The sequence below is a fragment of the Charadrius vociferus genome, unplaced genomic scaffold, assembly GCF_000708025.1.
Source record: "Charadrius vociferus isolate BGI_N301 unplaced genomic scaffold, ASM70802v2 scaffold192, whole genome shotgun sequence".
NCBI classification, from domain to species: domain Eukaryota; kingdom Metazoa; phylum Chordata; class Aves; order Charadriiformes; family Charadriidae; genus Charadrius; species Charadrius vociferus.
Window position 1 is genome coordinate 2,505,696 of NW_009647437.1, and position 20,722 is coordinate 2,526,417.

At 37.6% G+C, this 20,722-nt stretch overlaps 1 protein-coding gene across 1 annotated transcript in view; it reads left to right on the top strand.

The window, feature by feature from the left end:
- PRKCE (protein kinase C, epsilon) overlaps positions 1–20,722 on the top strand; it is a 295,234-nt gene that overhangs the window by 97,123 nt on the left and 177,389 nt on the right. Inside the window, exon 2 of the mRNA XM_009880644.1 lies at positions 3,588–3,651. Coding sequence (XP_009878946.1) covers positions 3,588–3,651 — 64 coding nt within the window. The remainder of the gene's footprint in view (positions 1–3,587; positions 3,652–20,722) is intronic.

Sequence of the window (20,722 nt, forward strand, 5' to 3'; positions counted from 1 at the left end):
GATAATTTTCAGGGCATTTGGTGAAAAATCGTGCTGTATGCATCTTTTGTTACTTATAAAATGGCATTGCGTAGTTTCCACCTTCAAAGTGTAGTTTAATGTGCAGATTGAAAGAAAAGGCACGTAGTTTATATTCTAGTAATCTGACTGGTTTTGAGGTATTTATACCATTATATGTCTAGGCACTAAATTAGAAATGTTTTATGCACAATTAGAATGGAATCAGTCCTTGTCGTTCCATACTTGGTTTGATACATGAAAGACCTGAGATCAAAAGAAGGATTGCTATCAGTTTAGGGGATTCTGCTTTTTTGGGGGTGTTTTGTTTGTGTTTTTTTTTTTTATATGTAAGGTCAGCTGAGGCAGCTGGCTTCTGGCAAAAGTACTAATTCATGTCAGTGATGAGACTGTCAGCATAGGTACTCGCTGAAATGAAATGTGGGTATCTTATAAATCTAAAAACAAGAATATGTCCATTTTATTCTCATTGGTATTAGAACATTCTAAGACTGAAACATACTTTCTTTGTAAAAGAGACTCCCTTTTATAGATACTTCATTCTGCTTAAAGCATCAGCAAAAATTTTGAATCAAAATCAGTAAACAGCACTTCTAATAAATTGCATATAAAAACAGTCCACCTGATGGGTAATAGAAACTTGCATTCAGTGCTCCAGTCTTTGTCCTGCATTGCTTCCAATGCTGTTTGTACTTAAATAGGTAGAACAGACATTTTTGTGATGGTGGTTACCAACTCCTGCAGGTGCCTGATTCTTCTGCACGGATGGTGGTGGAGTTTTGTATTTGTGTATGCGTCGTGGGATTTGAACTGCATAAAGTATTTTACTGAAAGCTTAACCAAACAGAATACAGTGCTGATACAAACAGAGCATTAAACATGCCTGTCTTTAATACAGCCATCTGTTGAGTGCTATAGCAGTTTTTCAAAAGCCTCCCTCAGCATAGACATCAAAGTCTATTCATGCACCTGTGCCTCTGATCTTCTAATATTTTTTTTATTTAAAAACTGCAAAGGGAGAGGAGCAATATTTCAAGATCAGTAGCTTTATTTAAAAAAAAAAACCAAAAAACAACAAACAAACCCAAAAATTCCCCCACAAAACTCATGCTGCCAGTTCAGAAATTGTTAAAAATATCTTTACTTAATATTCAACACGTTATTTATGGAAAAACACTCAACCATGCTTTCATTTTCCTCTCCTCTGAGTAACCCCTGGCCTTGCTAACACCTATTTCCTGCCTCGTCTATTTACAATGCAGCTGCTGAGATCATTTTCTTGATCTGTTGGTCCGATGACATCAGTGAGACCTGTGAACTCCTCCACCGGCTCGCTCCTGGACGGCACAGAGGCATTTCTGTGAGAAGCTGGTTGGTGGAGGGAGGAGCTTCTGTCACCCTGATGCGTTCAGTAGCTGTGGCCCAAAAGAGGGAAACAGCAGAGGTGCCCCTCTGGTAAAGGTCCTCTCAGATGATGAGAGAAACCTGGGGACAGAAAAGGTGGCCCCATGGAGCTGCTGGCTGAATGCAGCCAGGCAAAGCCTGGTGTAGCCCAGACATTTTGCCGTCTCCTTCCTTTCCTCATTTACTTGCTAATTTGCAAAGACCAACTGATTGGTCTCCCAAGTTATTAGTGTGAAATGGTGATCTCCTGATTATCATCTTAATGGCCTAGTACCATACCCTAATGTCTGTTGCTCATGAATTAGGAGGCAGTTGAGTGTCATTTGCTGACATTGGGGAAGCAAGGCCCACCTTCCCCTCTTGTGGCAGAGCAGCCTGGCAAGGCAGGAGGAGGGCCATGGCCGGGTGGGAGGGGAGGCGACCTGTTCCTGGCCACAAGCCCTGTGTGTGATTGCCTCGGCTTAGCAGCAGTGTCAGGAAAGTTCTGGAGTTGCTGCCTGTGGAGAGCAGGGCTTGGCTGGACTACAGCGTTGAGGCACGCTCCCTTCTACCAAGAAGTACCACAGTCCTGCTTCTTTTTCACTTGGGGGCTTTTTGGGGCACAGAGAAACAGAATGGTTTAGGTTGAATGGACCGTAAAGATCATCTAGTTCTAACCCCCCTACCATGGGCCGGGACACCTTCCACTAGACCAGGTTGCTCCATCCAGCCTGGCCTTGAACACCTCCAGGGATGGCACAGCCACAGCATCTCCTTTTCCCATTTTTCTCTGCCAGCCCATGTACCCTGGTTTGGTACCAGCAGGCCTGATCTCATCAAGTCCCGTGTGGGTGATAGGGCCCAGGGGCACCAACAGGCCCCAGTGTCCCTGCCTGGCCCCCAGGGCTCCCCCACCCTGCCCATGGCCCAGGACCCCATGTCAGCCCCCAGGGCCGTCAGACCCTGCCCTGGTGAGGCTGCAGCAGGGATGATCTCCAGCTCCCCATGTCCCTGCCCTGCTCAGCCATAGGCCCTGCCAAACTGGGCCCACAGCCTGGCCTGGGCCTGGCCCTGGTTCGCCCCCTTCCCTGGGGAGGTGCCTAATGCCTAGGGCTGGGGCTGCCCTGGTGCCTCCCTGACTGCCTGTTCCTGGCTGGGGCTATGGGACACAGGACAGGCCTTGACAGACAAGGCCGCTTGAGGCACCCTGGCGGTGGGCATGCAATTTTACCTGTGTGCTTTACTTCCTAAAATAGAATGTCGCTTCACTCAATCCCTGCAATCATGTGACAAGCAAGAGCTATGGATTACATAATGTTCTAGTTACAGTTTAATTTTTGAGAGATGAGTGGCTGCAAAAATTGTCTGTTATGTGTGGAACTCCGTTAAGATACTCAAATCCAGCAATATTTAGATTTACTGGTGAAATGTGTGGTAAAATAGAGGAGAATGTGTAATGAGCTCTTCATTGTGGTGCGTAAACGTACAGGAGTACATTCCCATAATCCATGAAATCTTGAAGTACAGCAGCTTCATACTGAGTACCTGTATTTCATGCTGAGTGAAAGTGATCTCCACAAGAGCAAAGACTCCTTAAAATCTACCAGAATAGTGCGGAAATAAACAAATTTTCTATTTCAGAAAAAGAGGATAAAGCATGTATTTCTTTCTCCCAGTGGGGATACAAAGGGCATATTATAAACACGTGTTAACCGGCCATATAAGCTGTGTGTGTTCACTTCCCCGCTTCTGTGACCAGAGCTGATGTGTCTCGCTGGGATCTGAATAGGCCACAGTGTTGTTTTTCACATTTGCATAGCTGGGCTCAGTATAAATTACAGTAAAAAAGTCACTCTATACTACCACTTTTTAACTTTCTTCCTTGTCTCCTTGGAAATAGTGGTATAAATGTATGTCAGAACAGTGCTTTGAATATTTGATTTGTAAAATTGACGGGGTTCAAGCTTTTCAAGTGTTAAGGGCACACACTTCTCTTCACTGAAGGTACAAGGTCCTCAACACCTCTTTGCAAAAGGAGACACTGTTGGTAGTGAACTGTAGACCTACCAATGTGGCTGCCTACACCTTGGCTTCACAAGTTTTGGAAACTTTTTGTTTCCTGCATGTGCAGTCACTTGCTTTGAGAACCATTGTAAGTTTTCTTCTAATTCTCTTCTTGATTGCAGATTGACTTGGAGCCAGAAGGCAGAGTGTATGTCATCATAGACCTTTCAGGATCGTCAGGTGAAGGTAGGGGCTTCCACTATTTTATCTTATCCTTTCATGAATGGAATCTTCCAAGGGCCTCTGAAACAGAAGGATTAGAGGAGGTGCTGTTCCAATATCCTCTTAAATCTGTATGAGCTCCAGTTAAAGTGAATACATTTTGATATATCTGTCTGTGAGTCAATGAGCAGTTGCAGTTCATCTAACCCTGTTAATCACAGATGGTAACAATATCAGCTAAAAGGACAGTAATGAAATGAGAATAGTTTAGTAGTATGAAGTTCCAGAAGAAACTACCAAATTCTTATTTTTGGAAGAAGGCTAGCCATTATGTAGGTAGAAATCGCAAGATTTCAAAGGTGGGGGAAGAGTTTATTTTCTTTTTAAATTATTCTAATATTTAATATTTTTTCCACTAAATGTTTTCTTTTTCAAGTAAAGTAATGACCAAAACATTGTAATGGTAAGAGGTGTTTTCATTTTTATGATACAGCAGTTACATGTTGGGACAAAAAAAAAAGCAAAGATGGAAGAGAAATATTTATTGAACTCTTAAGATGTTTTTCTGCTGTTAAGTGGCAACAGAGTCAGGTGGTATGGAAAGAAACATATTTTGTATATGGTAAATTATGTATATGGTGGGAATAAGAGAATTTATGAAGAAGCAAATCTGTATCTTAGTCATGCTCTCAATGACAGCCTGACTGGCTGAAACGGCCTAGATAGCTGGTTTGGGTTTGATTATTTTAAATGATGTCCACTGATCAGCTTTCCCCAGTAGTTCATAGAGCTCAACTAAATGAGGTTAGCAGTACGTAAAGAAGATTCACATAAACCCTGACAGGAGCTAAAACAGAAGATGCTATGAAATGAAATTATTTGGCCTGGCACAGTTTAGAAACAGGAGAAGAATGCATTTATATTTCTGTTCTACATAACGAATTGCTGTGCTCTGACCAATTACTAACACTAGCTTGCAAAACCACATATTGCTTCAAATCCTGAATTTTAAAAGCAAAGCAAACAATTATTTGAACTTCATCTTATACCCACATAAGATATGCTCTTCCTTTTTTTATTCCTGCATATTGAAGAAAATATCAGTTTAATAGTAGTTTCTACTTATCTTGCTAATTGGCATGCCAGTGATGAAACTAAAATGTGGTTGGTTGGTATGGTTCTGTCATTGGTGTGGTTCTGTCACCATTGGTGAGGTTCTGTCATAAGGCAGGTGGATATTCTTCCAACCTGCCATTGATAGTTAATTGATACCCAGATGTCACTGTTCCATCACAAGGTGCATTCAGGTGTGTCAGACTGTCAACGAGCAGGAAGAATGGTGTCATGTGGTTTTTCAAAAGTTCTTTAAAACTCTATAACCTTTTATACAGGAAAAGAAAAAAAGGCTATGGTAATGTCTCTTATATTATGTGGTGCATTACCTTGTGACACTTGAAAGGTGCTTGGAAAGAAATTTGCAGAACTAGAATTTGTGTCGCTACATCAGTGTTGAAGGGGATCGCTCAAATGGAAACAAGCCACTGAGGGAATACAGTTCATGAAATGCTTCTTATGGGAAGCCCTTGGGTAGACCAAGAGGCTTTAGTTAGGGTGAATTTGGTAGAACCCCGGAGAAGTTGTGCTTACATAATGCAATTGAACTTGTGTAGTTTTAGAGCTTTCCCATACAATTAAATAACCGTGAAAAAGTGTTGTGTAGAAGTATTGCAAAATTCTGTAGGGAAGTTATGGTTTTCCTCACAAGGGAGATTGGACCAGGTTTGTACAACAGTTCGTAAACAGTTTTTTGTGGTGTTTTGTTAGTGATGTTTTGAAATCCTATTTTTAGACTGCTTTATTGGGGCTGAGGCCTAGCTAATTTTGGATGAGTCTCATTTTGTTTCAGCTGCCTTAGTGAAGCACCTTGTTGAATATAACAACTGTATGCATCCTTCTGTAGTGAACAGAAACACTTAACCCACACAGAAACTAACTTAGGCACTTTTGAAACATGTATTTCGTTTGATTGATGTATATATACATATATAAATACATATGTAAATAGAAATACATCTGATATGTATTTTATGCATTTCAATGGGGCAGTTCACTGTAGTTGATCTGTATTGGTTGACTATGAAAGGAACATCAGATTAAGGTTAGACTAAATGCATGACTTTTGAGTGGCTAGGGTTGGTTGAGGTGATTGCTACTCTTGACCTAATTTGTTAACCGGGATCTTATTTTTGGACTCCAGTCTTCATTGTAAGTAGCAACAGAGTACATAGCATTCTTTTCATGCTGCACTAATGGGTATCACTGTTTCATCTCAGATTCTGGAGGAGAAAAAATTGGCAATTAATGAAAATGAAAATACCTGTAGAAACAATTTTAACTGGAGGGAGTAATCATGTTGCACGTTTCTCAGTTAGCAGTATTTAAAACATGATGGGCAATAAAAAAAAATTTCAGCCATTGAGATACAGTATATACTTGCCAAACAGTATTGTCTTGTAATTCTGTGTACTGAAAATTGGACCTGATTATTCTATGTGATATATGCAGGTTTCTAATTATCAGCAATCAATAATGTAACTTTAGTTATCTGGCACTTCTAGAAGATTTTTTTTAAGATAGGTATCCAAATTTTATTTTGGTATAATTGACTTAAGATTAGTTGAATGGGCAGAGTTGAATTAGTTCAATTAGTTGAATTAGTTAATATGGGCAGAGAGCTTTGTCCTCTATTAAATTGTCTCTAAGATGCAAAAGTCCTAATTTTGCAAGTGAGCCCTTATGTGAATAAATTTCTGTATAAATTGAAAGTTTACATATAAACCCCTAAATGGTGGATAAAGAAGAAACATTCTCATTAGTAGCATATTCTCAATACTTTTAGTAAGCTTTTACATAATACTGACTTAAGATGTTGTTACTTTATACCTCTTAAAATTCAATTGTCCCTTAGTCCCAGCTGCTGGATTGCTTATCCTTCTGCATATTTGCACTTGCGTGGCAAAACAATGAAGACAGTTCATTGTTATAAGCTGACTTCCTCAACAAAAGTACACAATTTCTCTTTCCTTCCCCCTCCTCTAAACTGAATCTTTCATGGACTTTCATCACTTTGTGTGGCTTAGGTGCACAGAATGAATGGAAACATGGCAGATTACAAAAGGAGGTAAAGAGTACTTCAGTCTCTCCCTGCCCCATTGAGACAGACTTGTTAAGAGCCACCCTTAGATATCAGTATCAGCATCTGGCAGGTATTTTTATGTGGAACAGTAGAAAGAAGGGTTGAGTTGCTGGCTTTGCTACTTGCAATTTTTTTCCTATTCTAAAGACAAGCTGCAAGTCCATGGGAAGTTATAGAGCTGTGCCAGCTTCTCTGCCACTTTCCTATATTCTAAAATTTCCTTCAGAAGCCACTTAAAGGAGAAGCTCTACTTCTCCAGCACTAACAGTGCACTTGTGAGGGGGTAGCCTGGAAAGCCCAAGGCTTTAGACTGCCACTGGATATCTTGCAGCACTGCCAGCTTTCACAGTGGATCATTCAAATCTCAAGGTATTTGGATTTGTTCTGAAAACATCATTTTCTAGAACTTGCTCCTATTCAATTCTAGTTTTTGAAGCAGAAAAAGGTTGGAAGACATAAACACTAAAGTCTGAGAAGTGGAAAGCGAGCTATGTAAAAAGCCTTTACAAGAACAACAACAAACCTAACAAACATTTTTGTCATCACCTTTTTTACACTATTCCTGTTTTGAAGCCTGCTTATAGCTTCTGAATATTTGCTCTGCACTGAGGGGGGGGGGATGTGAGTAACTATTTACTTTAGCTATTTTTTGTAAATTCTGTAGTAGGAAATGTCTGGCACGCATCATAAAAAGAAAATGCTAAATGAACTGTTGATCACGCAGAAGGTGATGTCCTCAAAAGTTAGGATTTAATTTTTTTCTGCTGATATTTGAACATTCCCATATTGTGCTTTCAAAACTAGTTCTGCAAAATACTTTAGCATGCTTTGCTGGTGTGGACATAGAAGAGGGGGACAAAAGAGCTCTTAAAATACATATTTAAAATTCTCCATTTTAAACTGTGTTACCAGTATTTCCGTAACACCTGTGATTCAGGTCTTTACGATCTATGCTGAAATTGATCTGCAGGGTTATTTACCTTCTGTAGATTTACTTTATTTAAAATGGCTCTGTGTGTTCAGTGTAAATATGTATTTGTGTCTCCCATGAATGGAAACAGCTGTGTCAGTGGAAACTTCCCAAATGTGGATACACACTAAGGTATCCATTCACAGGCTAAAATAACTGCAACAGTTAATCAGTAAAGTTTGATTTATAAAAACATTCGTTTATAATTTTAATAATTTATTGGATTTTTTTAAGTGTTGACAAGTAATAACTGCCCAGTCAGAACTTAAGGGTATTTTAAAAACTAATTGCTTTGGTCAAACAAACAAATGGAGCTTCTGTGGACCTGACACAGCATCCGGTAGTATTAGTTGGAATTTTTTGCTTAACTTCATTGAGCCATGTACGTTGCCATATGCAAGCACATGGGATCTTTAAGAATAAGCAGTTCTGATAACTTGCTTTTGGGAGACCAGATCAAAATATGGGTGATTGTTGTTGTTACTCTACCAGAATTTGTCAGACCTGCAAAGCATGTAATCAGTCAGTTCTGGTATTAACCAAACATCTGGTGACTCCACCTTATATATGCAGCTATAAGAAAAACAAAGTTTGTAGTAGACCTGTGTTTGTAAGAAGTAAGTAGCCTGTGAAAGATCTATCGTATTTATTCTCTGTTACTTTGCAAACTGGGTGTAATGATTGCAGGGGTTTTTAGTCTTGCATCTTCAACTTCTGCCAGAGCTGTGGAGAAGGGTGTCTGTTCAGCAGTCTTTCAATGAACAGGGGACTCTATAAGACATGCTGTCTTATTTCCCCAGTGCTGCTTGTTGTCCGAGGTCATATTGATTTTCTGTATTAATTCCGTGGTGCTGTAGCATATGTGTTATTTCTAGGCTGAAGTGCACTCATTGACTGTTTTATTGACATGCTTTGGCAATGTTTTTTTCATCTATTTTAGTGCTTATAGAGTTTTGTGAGGGAAGTTTTTTGAATTATTTCAGAAATGCTTAAGAGCTCTGGTGTAGCTGATCGGGATCCAAATGCAGGTTGAAAGTTTAAAACATAACTAATATGATGACACAGTGATTCAATTTATGAACTGGAATAACAGATGGCCATCAAGTGGGTAAGAGAGGTAAATTGCCTGAGGAATGATTAAAAACGTTTTCAACAAAGTCAGTTTTATATAGACTGAAAGACAGATGCTGCTATATTTAAAAGCTTGTGACCTCCCTGCTGCATTTGTCATTGTAAGATTTCTTGTTTCTTTGGAATTATTGGTTTGTGTGTGACACAAATGTATATACAGTTACCCATGGAAGCTTTCTACCAACTTACAAATTAAGTTACCATTTGCAATATGTTAGTATTGAATCAACTGTAGAATGACTTCAGAATGACCTTGGCACGTTAGGTTTTTTCTTAACTGTATTTGTTATAGGTAGCATGTAATAAAAATTTAAGAACTATTCAAAACTTTTTCTATGTACTATGTCTAATCAATTGTAATGATTACTTATCATTGTTAGATGTCCCAATTTGCATTAGGCAATTTTCTTTCTATACAATTACAGATTCCCCATTTTAGAGCGAGCGGTTGAATTGCAGTAAAATACCACAGCTCATGCTGTAGAAAGCAGCCTGTTGGAAGTTCTTGGTTATGTCTACAAGTTACATAGTTACAAAAGATTACATCTTCTGATACTTTCATCTTCAGATTCATCTGCTCGTAAGATACTTAAGTTTCACGGGGTGAAGAACTTAAGTTGATATTTAACAGTAAAGCCTGTTAGCTGAAGTCATGGCAGTATTTTGTGAATGTAAAACATTTTGTTAAGGTTGATTATTTGACCTTTTGCATTGAAATATCTAACAAAGAAGTCCTTAGGCTTCTGCTTATACCAGGTTTTGTATTTAACATTTAAGTCAAAGTACATGCATTTTGAAGAGGTTTCACAGTTCTCCCTAGCTCATTTACTTGAAGGCTCTCAGTGTTGCAAATACGATGATTGCTGATTGGCAGAAGTTGTGCAGGAAAAAGGAAAAGAGTATCAGTAGCAAGTAGGGTATGCTTCTTAATGCTATTTTTGTGTCTCATACTTGATACATCTATAACAGATACAGCTTGTTAATCAGAATATCCACAGGATTTGTTCCAGGCATCCAACTTCAGTAGAATCAATACAGTAATAAAGATTGTATTTCTGTTCCATGTTGTAGCATCCTTTTGCAAATATCTGTTAGTAGAAAATACCCCATGGGTTGAAAACTGTCTTTGCAATTCCTAATGTAACCATTTGTCAGAGCTTTTGTTCCTTAGACTATTTTGTAGTCCTTGCTGCTATCATCATTAATTATGCTGCAGATGCTCTAAGGGCCCAGAAAATGAGATCTGGTTGTGCTAGGCACTGTCTGAACAGCAAACAGCAGAAGGTGCTTATCCAGAAGTCTCAAAGTCTAAATGACACGCAGCCAGGACCTAGTCTTCTTGCTTGGTTGTTTCAGCAACTGATGTCTTCTATTGCAAATAGAATAGGGTTGGGTTTTTTTGTTCTCTCTTGATTGTTGCCATTTTGGGACATTTGTGGTGCTGTTGAAAGATTCATCAGGCAGGCCATGAAATAGTTCCTGGTAGCCATCAGCTGCTGATCTTGGGGTGTTAAGAGGTGGTGAAAGAGTGCTCATGTGTGTTCAGAATTTCTAGTACATGACTAGGTAGATAGACCTCAGCTGAATATTCTTCCAGTGGGTGGAGAGCAGCTCACCTCTTTCTAGAAACATTTCTCAGTTTTTTAGAAGGTACAAATTGTTCTCTATTCCCCTTGATACATCTCTTCCATCAGGATGTATCTCTAGAACACCTTATGCTACTGCCAGGAGGAACAGCACACTCTCTAAAAGAAAGTTTCAAGCTGATCACCATCTTTTCATTGTGAATAACTGCATTTTAAGATTTTAACACAGAAATCTACCTTTCTTATTGTATTAGGTTTGTCTATGCTGGTTTAACCACTTTTTTACAAAGGTTTCCTCTTTTCGTTTGTTTGGTTGGTTTTTTAAATGAAAGTGGATGGAGAACCTGTTTATAATAGCCCGTGCGCTTATGGTAAACACATGGAAAAGAAGAATCACAAGAGTCCCTTAATAGTTTTACTGCGCAGACCTTCTTACCTCTTATTTTGCAACCCAAAATTTGCTTGAGCATTCAACACAAGCACATATATCCTTACCTTCCTCTGTATTTTAATGTATGAGAGGAAGCTGATGTGTTGGGAGTGGCTTAGGAAGAGCCATATAGAGTCTGGGGAGAGGCAAAGGTGGAGTCAGAGTGTGCTGCCCTTAGCGGGGGCCCCAAGAAGCCTCTGCCATGTCTCCGGAGCAGCAGGTGGAGTGGAAAGGATCTGCATGAATGGATCTGTTGTGTCATTGAGGCAGGAAGTCTTCCAGGGATAAAAAGTAAAGTATCTGTGAAGTAAGGATGCTGCTTGATGCCTGGGAAGCTGTTTACCAAGACTCGGCAAACCCCGTGAACATTAGATATTTAGACTGGGGCTTTTTCTGAGAGTTAAAATAACAAACTATCTGAACAGGACAGTGCTGAACTGGCAGTGCTAACTGGATTGTTTCTGTCTGCAGTCACTTGAATCAGGTAGGTTTATGAGTTAGAGCTCTTTCACAAATGCAGCTCCCTCGAAAGTTCTCAAGAATATTGTGTGCTCAGGGAGATATGGTTTGAAGTGTCCATATTGTATAGCTTTTCTCCCTTCCCAACGAAAAGCAAAATACCCAGTCAGAGAAAGCAGGCACACATTTGTTGCTCTGCTCTGTTCAGTCTTGGGAGGGAGGACTCTGCTTCTTCTAAAGGCCTAATTTCACCTTTTTACTCATAGCTTGAGTAAAGGTAGGATACTACACTAGCTTTTTGATTTTCGTTCTGTAGGCTTCCTTGCTTTCACAGAACAACAGAAAGCAGTAGTATGTGAGCCAACTTCAAATGTAACCAGAATCTTTGTTTTCAAAACTCATTATGTAAGGTATCAACTGAGAACCTATTTCCTTTGAAGCTTTGGTTTTATGTCGGTAGGGTTTGGGGAATTATTTTTTCCCCATTCGGCTTTTCACGTCTTCAGTACCAAAAGATCAGCAGTCATTCAAACCACGAGTGAGGAAAAAGGGTAAAATCAAAGAAGTAAAAGAAGCTTAAACTGATTTGCAAAGTTTTCTCCTTCTGCTCTGTCTTCATTTTCTCCCCTCAGGAGGGATAATTCAAGACTATTACTAATATGTCTTTTCTCTTGGGTCTTATTTCATTTAATCTTAAAATACCTCTGTGCTGAAGTGTGGATGCTTATTACAAAAATTATTTTTTTTTCCTAGGTTTCTTTCTTTCTCTTCTTAGAACTAGTAATTTATTTTATGACTGTGTTTATAACTGGAAGAAATCTTTGCCCATCCAGATCTTGAGTTTCTAGTTTGTTTATTCAAAACAAACAAAAAACCCCAACAAACCCAAACCCCTAAGCATTACATTTATACTCATATGGAAACTTGAAGGTTATGATACTCAGGCAGACAACTTTTTAATCTCTCAAATGAACAATTTCAAATAAATCACTTGTTTTCCCAGAATAAGTTAATGGCTGTATATATCGGTAATTCATCTGACTCTGTGTATTTACTTGTTGGCCTGGTAGGTGATGCGTTTCTTCTGAGACAAAATTTCACCTGTTGTTAGCATGGCATCTGAGAGCAGATTTCTGTGTGTTGTTACCCGAATGACAATAACTGGAAAGCCTGAGAGGAGGAGCTGTGAAATACTAGTGTGACAGTCCACGTTAAGTTCTTTGCTCTTGCAAGTTAATACTGACTTCAATAATGACACAGGCGTTTGGTTGGGAAAATGAACCTTGCAGACTAATTGTTTGAACCCCAAATTCTTTTTAAAGTTATCAGTGCAAATGCAAATCAGCACTTGATGACAATTCAGTCTGTCAGTGCATGATGCTTTTAAACTGCAGTGCTCAGTGAAGAGGTTCTCCGAAGGGGGCTTATGTAATTTTGACTTTGTGTGGCAAATGCCTTCGTAACGAACATCTCTCCGTGGATTTATAGCCATCCCTTGGATTGTATCCAGTTAGCTGATGGAACATCTGGTAAGCATTGTGCGTTTGTAATAAGCTCTTACTGTATAAAGCTGGCTCAAGCTTTTCAGGCAAAGATCGATGACCTTTTCTTGGCAGGCTTCTAGCTGTTTGCCAAAACAAGTGCTTCGCAGGGAGCAAGACGCTGGTAGAAGATTTGGTTTAAAGGCGCCTTTGTATTGTACTATAAGAGTTTGTAATTGTTTAAGGGAAATTGCATTAGACTGAAATAGAAAAGTAATGAAACTCATATACATACCATGTTCCAAACTGCTGTCCCTCTCTTCTCCATTTTTGTAGTAAAAGCTCCGATTTCCATATGTTGGGGTTTTTTTCCTAACAAAATTGTGCAAGGCCTTTGGAATAGGCATATTTAATTTCACCACTGCATGTGCCTAGTGTGTCTTTTGAAAAAAAAAAATAAATGGAGAAAACTATCAAATTAAAAGCTATAGTGGTGTTTTCATCCACAAGTAAAACTAATAATAAGATTTGAAATAGAATGCATTTTTGAAATTCTGTATATGGCTAGTTATTCCATAATACAAGACACAACATAGATTAAGCCAATGCTCATTGTATAGCATTATATGATGTAAAAAATACATATAATAATATTGTTTATATATATTTGTTTTGTTGTACTTAATAAAATACATAATCTATACTCTGTTATGGTTAGTTTGTGTTTTGCTCTACAGTTTTGTTGTTGCAGTAGTGTGCTCTAAATCGATCTGTTCCCTCTTGACCCTTACGCTCCCCAACAACAGTCAAGTCTGTTTATTGTTAATATCATTGAGGAAAAAAGTCTTGGTGTAGTCTATTTTAGTTAATTTATTAGGGGATGAATAGATGAGGTAATACATACATTAAAGACAGGTCTAGCCATGTGCTTGGCCATTCCAGGTACTGGTGTGGTTGTGAAAACTTTGGGAGCATTAATGTCATTTCTAAATGTTATTAACCAAATGTTTACTGCCTTCAACATAGCCTAAAAATCTACTTCTATTTATAAAATGAGTTCTACATTAGTGTAAACACCTGAAGTCTCAAAAACTATGTATTTTTTTAGTATAGTCTTGATAGGTTAAAATAAATATTTGAGTACAGCTGGAAACAAGTCAATTTAGCAAAGTTTGTTCTTAGTAGAGGCTCAGAGTTGCAGATTTATTCCATGAATTCACTGAAAATAAGCATAGAAGTGTTGTATTAAGTAGGAGTAAATAATTTTTCATGTTTCAAAAGCTAATTAAACAAATCAATCATTTAACTGAAAAGTACCATTGTTATTTCTTAGGTAAAACCCTGAATTTCAAACTCTGAGACTTTTTAAAAATAATAAGCAGATGTTCTAAAAAGACAGTGCCATTACCTGTGCTCATTTGCCTCAGGATCTTAAATCATTTCAGTCTTTTGCACTTCCCATTTAGGAAGAGCGAACAGTGTTAAAAACCTGTGTTGCATAATATGGAGTTTCAGTAAAGATAAAGCGTTTGAGAAAAGCTAATACATTATATATTTTGTAAATCAGCAAAATTTATACTTAATGTTACTTTTGTTTTGAGGTAATGCTTATGCAGTACAGTGAGTGACCTAAAAATCAGAGATTAGAGTAATAAAGAACACTACTCATGGGAAGCCCTTGTCTCTAGTGAATGTGGCCATCATTAAGAGGGGGTCTTGGATTCTGTTTTACTATTGGACATTTGGTACTGTTAAATATGCATGTTCCTTTATGCCTGTCAGTGATAAGCCATTCTTTATACCGTTGGAGAATAAAGCAAACTATAATCTCGGTATTTCAAAAGTGAGTATTACTAGCTGAAGTAAATACATAACTAAAAATATTTTGCCACGGAAGTAGGCAAAAAGAGCTGCATACAAAAGGACAGTAGTTTTGTCAGTCAGAAGCTTTGTTGGCATGTTTTGCAGATCACACTTGCGTAGTCAGAAACTTTTTTTTTTTAATTTTTATAGCAGCAACCGTGCTCATAATTTGGTAGACCTTCAGTCTGTGGTAGATCTTTAAGGCATATTGTTAACTAAATCAGTGGATTTTGCATTGCCAAAGTAGAATGAATGCATTGGAACTTCATTATCCCAGACTATAATAATGTGGGTTTGTGTTTTGTTTTTTTTCTTTAACGACTTTGCTACTCATAACATGTTCTTGGAAACACCTCTGCAAAGGCATCTGCAGCATCAATACTGTATTAATTCTTGGGGAAGTCTCAGAATACTGTATGGTTTGTGAGGCTTGCTAATGTTGCTTCTCCTTCCACCAGCCCTCTCACCCCTGCCTCACCTTCATGCAGGCACAATGTGGCTGAAAGAATAGAATTACTCTAGTTGTGTGCAGTAGGAGTTACCTCTAAAATAACGAGGTAGAGCAGTTCATTTTCCATAGGTATCTTTATCTGTCATTCAGAATTTACTCTTTCCTTTTCTCAGCTAGAGCGTTTTCACGGATGCTTTGTACTTAGGGTTGGGGGGAGAGGGGAAATTGCCTTGCTCAGTCATTTTTATGTCCAGAGACTGCTTTTTACAGTGGCAAAACATGTGTGTATTACTTGCAAGTTAGAGTTCTTAAAAGAAAACTTCAAAGAAAGCAAGAGCAAGTCCAAAAAGGAAGATCAAGCCCTTTCATCATTTCTCTGGATTTTCAGAAGGACTATGCAAAGGAAAGTATCACAAGCTGAGATAGATACTCTGGTTTAAACACTGCCAAGTCCTTTGTCTTTTTTTTCATGCTATGACTTTTAGTTTACTTTCATTATTCCTGCCATATTTCTTTAATGTATTCTTCAAAAAAAAGTGAATTATATGTGATATCAGGAATAATGTAAAATATAGTTTTGAATCTACACTAGCAGCTTTAACAAACAAACTGCCTGATATGTTGGAATTTCAGCTATTGCATGCGGTGTATATCCTTGATTTCTCTGATACTAAGGCTGGGGTATATTTCTCAGAAATTATATTTCTGTAGCACACACTGAATTAGCCATTACTAAATAGTGAAGCAATATCAGAATCTAGGGCAAAATAACCTGAATAAATCTGAGGAGTTTTAATAAGGCAAGTTTGCACCAGTGGGGCTCCTTCCTCCAAGACAGAACAGATAGAAAATCTCATTTATATTACAGTGTTGTAAAGGAACACTGAGAAATATGCCCTTTCTGCTTACTTCTCTGTTTATAATTCCCAGATCAGTACCAGGAAACTGGATCTTTCCAGTTAATTCCTAAGCATGTGCTTTTTTTCTTTATTAGACTCTGTTTTCAAAAAATCTTTAATACAGCATTTTTAACTTCATCCCAACATCTTGGAACTCTGCTCTGCTGTGAATGGTGCTATTTAAAGGAAACATCTTCCATTGCAATTCATGGATTTTCCGTAGTAGATAAAAATGACCCAGGGTATCAGTTCACCTCTGTCTAAAATACTGGAAGCAGCTGTACCACTCTCTTCTCAGAGCAATGTAATTGTTTACATTTGCACAGCAATATCATAAGGCAAGAAAGAACTAGAAAGGAAGAAAGAACTTCTTTTCCCATTTAGACTTCAGAAAATTGAAACTGTATGAATATATAATCGCTTTCAGACTTTAGTCGGGGTGCTTGAAAAACTAGTCTGGCCTTTTTTGAAAATATGATGCAGTATTTAACTATTGTACAACAAAGAACTGAAGCCATCCTGTTTTCTTTTTTGAGAGTGCCCATTTAACAGTACAGTTTTCCCAGTAACCATGTGCAAGGATGCTACTTGGGGCTTGGTAAAAGTCAGATGACTACTGTGGGATTGTTTTCGCATCTGAAGAAAGTTTTAGATGGAGAGGTCAGAATATTAAGATGAGGTTTGAGGCTTTTCCTTAGTGGGTGCGTTCTTAGTTTTACAAAAATAGTCCTGTGCATTTCAGTTGATGAAGAAAACAAGCAATGCACCCCTACGTATTCATTTAACATATTTAATATTATACTCAGAAGCAGAGTTCACAAACATTTCAATGTTTTGTAAATATCAGTATGAGAATCACACAGAATACATGCTGAACAGAGGGGAAAAAAAGGAAGAAAAAGGTCTCATTAGCTGAAAATGCAGTAAAATTTAAATAGTGGGGGGTTTGTTTTGTGTTTTAAACTACAGCAATTTGAGTTTCAGTGTCTGATTTACTTTGGTGTTAGAACAGCTTGGACTAAATACGTTTTTTACTTCCAAATGCTTTAAAGTGTTTCTGAAAAAAAAAAAAAAGGAGTTAAAATTTATAAAGAATTCTAAGGCTTTTTTTATAATTCATCTGTATGCATTCCATAAGTACAGCAGATTTTGCTAATAGTCGTGATGGCAGATGTTTGTTTTAAAGCGTTCATGCGTTCATAGTTTTTGGAGTGAATAGAAATATGTAGTTATTATACTGAATACACTTCAAGACTGCTGCAAATTTAGTACTTCAGGCAATATAATATAGCTCTCGATGTATACAATGGAATCACTGATGAACCCGTTTTATGATAATATTTTTGAGGATTGTGTGGTTAAACCCCATAACTGGAGCATCTGCGATCTTGACTTTGGGCAAGATTCTTCTGTGTGTCAGCAGACTTCTCTGGAAAATAGGAGTATGTCTGCCTGTTGCGCTGCAAGGCTAATATTAATAAGTGGAAGTTTTCCTTGAGAGAAAGAGCTTGATAAAGACTGGGAAATAACTTGAGATTTAGATTCATATCTTGTTTTCAGTTAACTATGTACTCTTCATTGAATGAGTAGAAAGTACACTCAGTGTGATGTAGTGAAGTTGCAGTTATTAAAATACAATCTATCCCTGTTTCAGAATCTTGAATGAACTTTTAGTTTGGGTTTTTCTGCTTTTTTTAAAAAGGATTTATTATTATTAAACTCTTTTTGCTGGCTATAGTTATTAAATTGTAATCGGGGTCCCTTTTCAAAATCCTTTCTTAGGTCATGTTACTGAATATAGTACCTCTGTGAACAAATGCAGGAGTTACTAGTTCTTAGTTATACTTTCAATTTTGAGACTGGCAAATTGATCATAACGAATAGATTTTTCTCCAGTGTGTGGTGATGTAGTGGATTTCAGAATTGATCTTAAACCAGCAAAACCAACCCAAAAGTTGGAAGATTCTCGTAATGACTTTCAGGATTTGAAAATTAAAAATCTTTAATTATAGTTTTGTTTTGTTTTAAAAAAAAGACTGTCAGCCCTGGTCTTTATTATTAGAGAGCATAAATTATGCATGCTCAGGGAAGGTCAGACAACTAACATGTATGAGATATATTTCACTTCATTTATTCTTTGTGGGATATAATCAGTATCAGAAATGACGTTTCTTGTTTTGTTAAGATACTGCTTTGAAGGGTTGAGTTTTGGAAGAACTTACACATCACTAGAAGTTATTTAGCTTCTCTTAGGTAGATTAAGCATTTCCCTTATCTGTGCTTGAGTGTTTGACTAAGTTATGTAAGGAAATCATATCTTGTTCTTCAAGTATTTTTCCTAATTTTTTGAGTAGGATAAGGGGCGGGAGACTTCACATACTCAGTAGTATCTTGTTTGATGTCTTCTCTGAAGGACTGTGTGCTCACAGACTTTCCGTCTAGGATAGCCAAGCCATTTGGCATATTAGGATTTGATCCAGCTTTTCATGTTTCTGTTTCTTTGCAGCACCACAGTCCTCATTATTTACAGATTTCTAACTCTATATTGCTTCAGAAAGGCTGACTTGGGATCTCGGCTATCAAATAACATAGGCCTATGTTTCTGTATTCTTTTCAGGCTTATCACCCATTTCCTTGGCCACAGCAGGAGTCAGTGGAACTCTTGGTACCCACTGGATGAATCACTTAAGTTGTTAGGGACACAGTTTCCTTACAAACGAAGAATGGCGACTCAGTGAAAGATTTGGAAATACAAACATCTTTCTTCTATACCAGTTTAGCTACACATAAAAAAATATGGAAAGTATTAGAAAGTATTTAATTTCATTACTACTGCCTTTGGAGAAGAAAGCCTTTAACAATCCTGAAGTTATTTGCAAATAAACTTGTGAAAAGCTGATGCAACTTATACTGTCGAATACATTCTACACCAGTTTCTCTGCAGTGTTATTTTTTTTTTTTTCTAGGGAATAAGACTTCTGATTCCTAATTTAATACATAGTAAGAGTAGTGGAATCCGTTTCCCTTTACTGTGTACATGGCAGATGTACAGGCTATGAAAAGTTGTATTTGAGAACTTGCATCTTTTTCGTTTCTTTGCCCAAACTCTTACCCATATAAAAATATCAAAATGGAATTATTTTGTTACGAAATTCTTTTTTTGAGTTACAAATACCGTATGCTGCTCATGTCACAGCTATCATCTCTCAGGGTTTTATTTACGTAATAGTTTTAAGAGTGATTCCTTCTAGCAATACTGTCAACGTTACCAGCATTGAAGGACTGCATGAAAACTTTTAAAAGTGGATTGGATTTGCTATAGCACAGGTGAAACTGAAATTATTGCAGCATTTCTGGTCTGAGAAACTTTGGATAACATGAGGCATGCAGTATTTCTTTTGTGATTGTAATGAGGCCAACCCAGGTCTACTGGAACAATTTTACATCAATAGGAGATTTGGAAGACAACATGGAAAGAATCCAACCTTCCAGTTTCATACCTACACTAGAAAGACTAAGAAAAGAATCTGTCTTTAAGCATCTGGAATCCATTTCTTTAGTTTGCTGGTATTGATGTTGAGTTTTCTCTTTATTCATTCTTCTCCTCTGTATTCCTGGGAGACATACGGTTGGGGTTTTTAATTAGTTAGAAAACTGGAATTTCTGTTAAAGATTACTCGGAATAAAGTTAAATAATGGCATTGTTAAATTCAGTAGGATGTAAATTTTATTACTAGTTTCCTATTTTTATAGCACCCAACTAAATCTTTTCTTTCTTTTCCCTTTTAGTCGTCCTTCCTCAAATAGCAGTTGAGACTGACTTTGTAGGTTGGTATGCATTAATCCTTCTTCCTCAAATAGCAGTTGACTTTGTAGGTTGGTATGCATTAATCACAGATGAGCTGAACTGAAGTGTGCTGTTAAAGATTAGGTAATTCCAGTTTGAAATTATTCTCTGTGTTCTTAATACTGATATCCTTTTTGGAAATTTACTGTTACTTTTGTGTAGCCATGTAATCAATAGCATTTCAGAAGGTCGTTTTCTAAGAAACAGGCACAAAACCTCATTAACGGCAAAGAAAGAGATTTTTAATTTTATTTTTTTAAAAAAATACATCATCTTTCTTTTTTCACTTGTTTAGTGCCTGTTTTTGGTAGCTCCTTCTAGAGAACCCAATGGAAAAGTTTCAGCAATTAGGCAAAGTGTCTCTTGAGGCAAATATCTCTCCACAGAAAGCAATGTGGAACAAAGGCTTTTTCTGCTTTTGTCCTTAACTTCACTGGGAAGTAGCCACCTATCCCATTTAGGTTCTTACGAAAATTCTACTTGGTGTCTGTCTCTGTAGGCACTAAAGACTTAGTCTGTTGCGTGGTTCTTTGTACAGGGATTGATTATGCACAGCTCTCGGCACCAGTGCATACAAGTAGTGTCTTCTCTTGCTCTGAATGCTAAACCAAACAAAGCTTGTTTTATGCCTTGTTACAATGGGAGGAAGAGAGCAGACGACCATTAATCGCATTGTTTGAATTTGGAGCTAAAAATCAAAGTCCAACTTCTTTTTCTCCTCATTACTGTGAGGTTGGATTGAATTCATTATCTTGCTGACTGGCCTGGAACTGCCTTCCCTT